General features: G+C 36.4%; 1 protein-coding gene across 1 annotated transcript; it reads left to right on the top strand.

Moving 5' to 3' along the window:
* LOC105695909 (ejaculatory bulb-specific protein 3) lies at positions 1-1,771 on the top strand. The gene is made up of 2 exons (XM_012417937.2): positions 1-266; positions 1,363-1,771. Exons 1-2 carry the CDS (start codon positions 65-67, stop codon positions 1,527-1,529), a joined length of 369 nt encoding a protein of 122 aa, XP_012273360.1. The 5' UTR covers positions 1-64; the 3' UTR covers positions 1,530-1,771.
* The last annotated feature ends 1,609 nt before the right edge of the window (positions 1,772-3,380 follow it).

Raw genomic sequence — 3,380 nt, 5'->3', positions numbered from 1 at the left:
GTCGTGTCTGCATGGATCCAACAGTCCACTTTACTTCAGACACGGCACATTAACCATCAAGAACATGTTTCGGACAAATTTCGTTTTCGTCGTCCTGGCACTTTTTCTTGTTATCGCCATAGCCGATAAGGTGGAGCTGTACTCCGACAAGTACGATTACGTGAATGTGGACGAAATTTTAGCAAATGACCGGCTCAGGGACCAATATTATAAATGCTTTATGGACACTGGACCATGCCTCACTCCTGATGCGAAATTCTTCAAAGGTACAAGATTTTTACGCACTTGAAAATACAATATGTGAAAAGTTTATCATACGTTTAAAAAAAAACATTTTCGTGTAAATGAAAAAATGCCAAGGAAAAAATGGAAGAACTTTTTAATTTGAGATAGTTTTTAGTAGTTTACCCTATAATTTTACATTTCTTTTAAAAGAAATTCGTCACATACAGTACCTACTTTCTCAAGTTTGAAGATAATTCACTAATAATAGAAAAGTCTAACCCAGTATTTATAAAACAAATTAAGGTGAAGTGAAACACCCTTCAAATCAGTCGATTTGACTACAACACTTTTTTTAAGGGTATTGGACCAAACTGTCCGAAACTTTGATACATGACTCATGACCATCTAAGAATTGTCCTGACACATTGAAAATTTGGATTTTTCAAAAAAATTTTTTAACTGAGCCCAGACCAGAACCAAAATGGCGTCGAGCTCTCATATTTTGATCGATATACTATTATTGAAGGCTCTGATATGAGAATCGAAAGGGTCAGGACAATTTTACGACAATTTAGAACACTCTGGTAATCGATAAACTCGCATTTGAACGGGATAAAAGCAAAAAAAGTGTTGTATGCGCTTCTATGCCAAAACGATGGTAATACGAGGTCTCGGAGTGAAGATTTAATTGATCTGGAAATCACAGATGGCGCAGGGGGTCCCTCTGCAGTCAATTAGGGCCCCAGAAAGCATGAATCCAGAGGATTTCTGGAGTTTTACTTCGATCTCTTTATAATTACTGTACGAAAACGACAGGTGGAGTATGCCATTTGGTACAATACCCTATATAATTCGACCCAGCTGTCGATATAAAAACGAACGTCGGCAACGTAGGCATTTAGAAAAATCTTCTTTATCGACGCCGACCAAGTTCCTCGACGCGTTTCACTTCACCTTAAGTTACTAAATATGGCCCAGCAAGAAACTCGCTCATTATTAGTAATCAGTTCTATTTGCTGATTATTTCGGGAGCGCTTCCTTGTGAAGATAAACCTGTGTTGGAAGATAACGAGCGATAGATATTGATAGATTTGTTCCTTCCTGATTCACGAAATTTTATGCTTTCTTTTCGTACAGGTAACTTCCCTGAAGCGATTGCCACGAAGTGCAAGAAGTGTACCGAGAAGCAGAAGCAAATGTTTGATAAATTGGCAGATTGGTACACCAGTAATCGTACCGAGGAATGGGAAGCACTTGTTGCCAAATTTTTAGAAGATGTCAAAAAGAGAGGTATATCCTCTTAAGTCACTCGCAGTACTTCCAAAACTGCTTTTAACAAAGGAAATCCGAATTTGTTAAACTCGGAGTGTGCATTTGCCATTCCATTAGGTTCGATTATTGTTACCGTTTCGAGCAATGTTATATATCGGAAGTATCTCAAAATTCCTAACTGAACGCACCAATGTTATTAAGTTAAAATAAAATATATGTTAAAAACCAACGTTCACCTATTAAAATAGATCATCGTTATTATTGTTCATAACAAGTTGTTTTCACCTTTCTACCCTTGTCAACATCTGTACGAACTGCTTTCTACATTAAACAATGTATGAAGCATGGCCATTCCTTACTAACAAATTACAATTGTAATATACTGATTAAGGTGACATTGTTACATCTTGAACTGCATTGTGCATATTTAAAGAATAATTAATGCAACATATATACAATTTATAAAGCAATGCAATCCATTAAGTATAGCCGACTTTTTAAACAAAGGCGAATATAAAGTGATTAATTACCCATACAGCACATCTACCGTAAAGATAACGAAAAGCTGTCTTTTTTAAGTCCTCTTTTTGACATGACGACATGAAGAAATATCTAAAACATGTCTAATGATACATTTTGTTAAATATCGCAGACTGAATTGTCTTTGCATGGATACTTTATAGAGGAAGTGAAAAGTTGTCTATAAATAAGCTTACAAGAAACGTTCACGTTGCTATTCAATTTTGTTCAACTTTTGATATTTTGTAAAAAAACATATTCCAAGAGACACGTCTTTTTTATACTTGCGGTACAATAGTTTGAAGGGGTCAAACTGCCCTCCGATGATCACTTCTTATCCTCCGGTGCAACCCATCGGAACAAAACAATCGTCATTTTGTAGCTACCTAAAATGTAGAGAGGCTGTTCTTTTGCGTTTTTTTTCTTTATTTAAATCTTTAGGACTGGGAAAAACCCCATTAATCAAAGTTGCGAGTGTTCATTTAAAGTGAAGTGAAACTCGTCGAGGAACTTGGTCAACGTCGATAAAGAAGATTTTTCTAAATGCCTACGTTGCCGACGTTCGTTTTTATATTGACGGCTGTGTCGAATTATATTGGATATTGTACCAAATGGTGTACACCATATGTCGTTTCCGTACAATAATTATAAAGAAATCAAAGTAAAACTCCAGAAATCCTCTAGATTCATGCTTTCTGGGGCCCTAATTGACTGCAGAGGGACCCCCTGCGCCATCTGTGATTTCCAGGTCAATTAAGTCTTCACTCCGAGACCTCGTATTACCATCGTTTTAGCAAAGAAACGCATACAACACTTTTTTTGCCTTTATCCCGTTCAAATGCGAGTTTATCGATTACCAGAGTATTCTAAATTGTCGTAAAATTGTCCTGACCCTTCGATTCTCATATCAGAGCCTTCAATAATAGTATATCAATCAAAATATGAGAGCTCGACGCCATTTTGGTTCTGGTCTAGGCTGAGTCAAACAATTTTTTGAAAAATCCAAATTTTCAATGTGTCAGGACAATTCTTAGATGATCAGGAGTGATGTGTCAAAGTTTCGGACGGTTTGGTCTAATACCCTTAAAAAAAAGTGTTGTATTCAAATCGACTGATTTGAAAGGTGTTTCACTTCACCTTAACAATCGCGTTTCTTACAATTTCGCAATCGTGGAGGTATCTGAATACAAGTAAGAGGCTCAAAACAGGCTTTAAGTAATAATAATCAATCGTAATAATGATCGCACCTCGTATCGAATTAAGTCGCGAATAATTTCAAATACACGGAAAAGAATTTGTTTCTTTAATACCAAGGCAAAGTCCTACGTGAACGGGTAATGCGGCACGCAGATGTTTAATAACCT

The sequence above is a fragment of the Orussus abietinus genome, unplaced genomic scaffold (genome assembly GCF_000612105.2).
Source record: "Orussus abietinus isolate OABI.00-Male unplaced genomic scaffold, Oabi_2.0 scaffold547, whole genome shotgun sequence".
Taxonomy (NCBI): domain Eukaryota; kingdom Metazoa; phylum Arthropoda; class Insecta; order Hymenoptera; family Orussidae; genus Orussus; species Orussus abietinus.
Note: the sequence above shows the minus strand (reverse complement) of the source record. Positions and strands in the feature narration are given on the sequence as shown.

What these genes read in the sequence shown, in the direction of transcription:
- LOC105695909 (XM_012417937.2), top strand. Translation starts at nt 65, where the DNA reads ATGTTTCGGACAAATTTCGTTTTCGTCGTCCTGGCACTTTTTCTTGTT. An exon ending in TGATGCGAAATTCTTCAAAG is followed by an intron (nt 267 to 1,362) that starts GTACAAGATTTT and finishes CTTTTCGTACAG; the next exon opens with GTAACTTCCCTGAAGCGATT.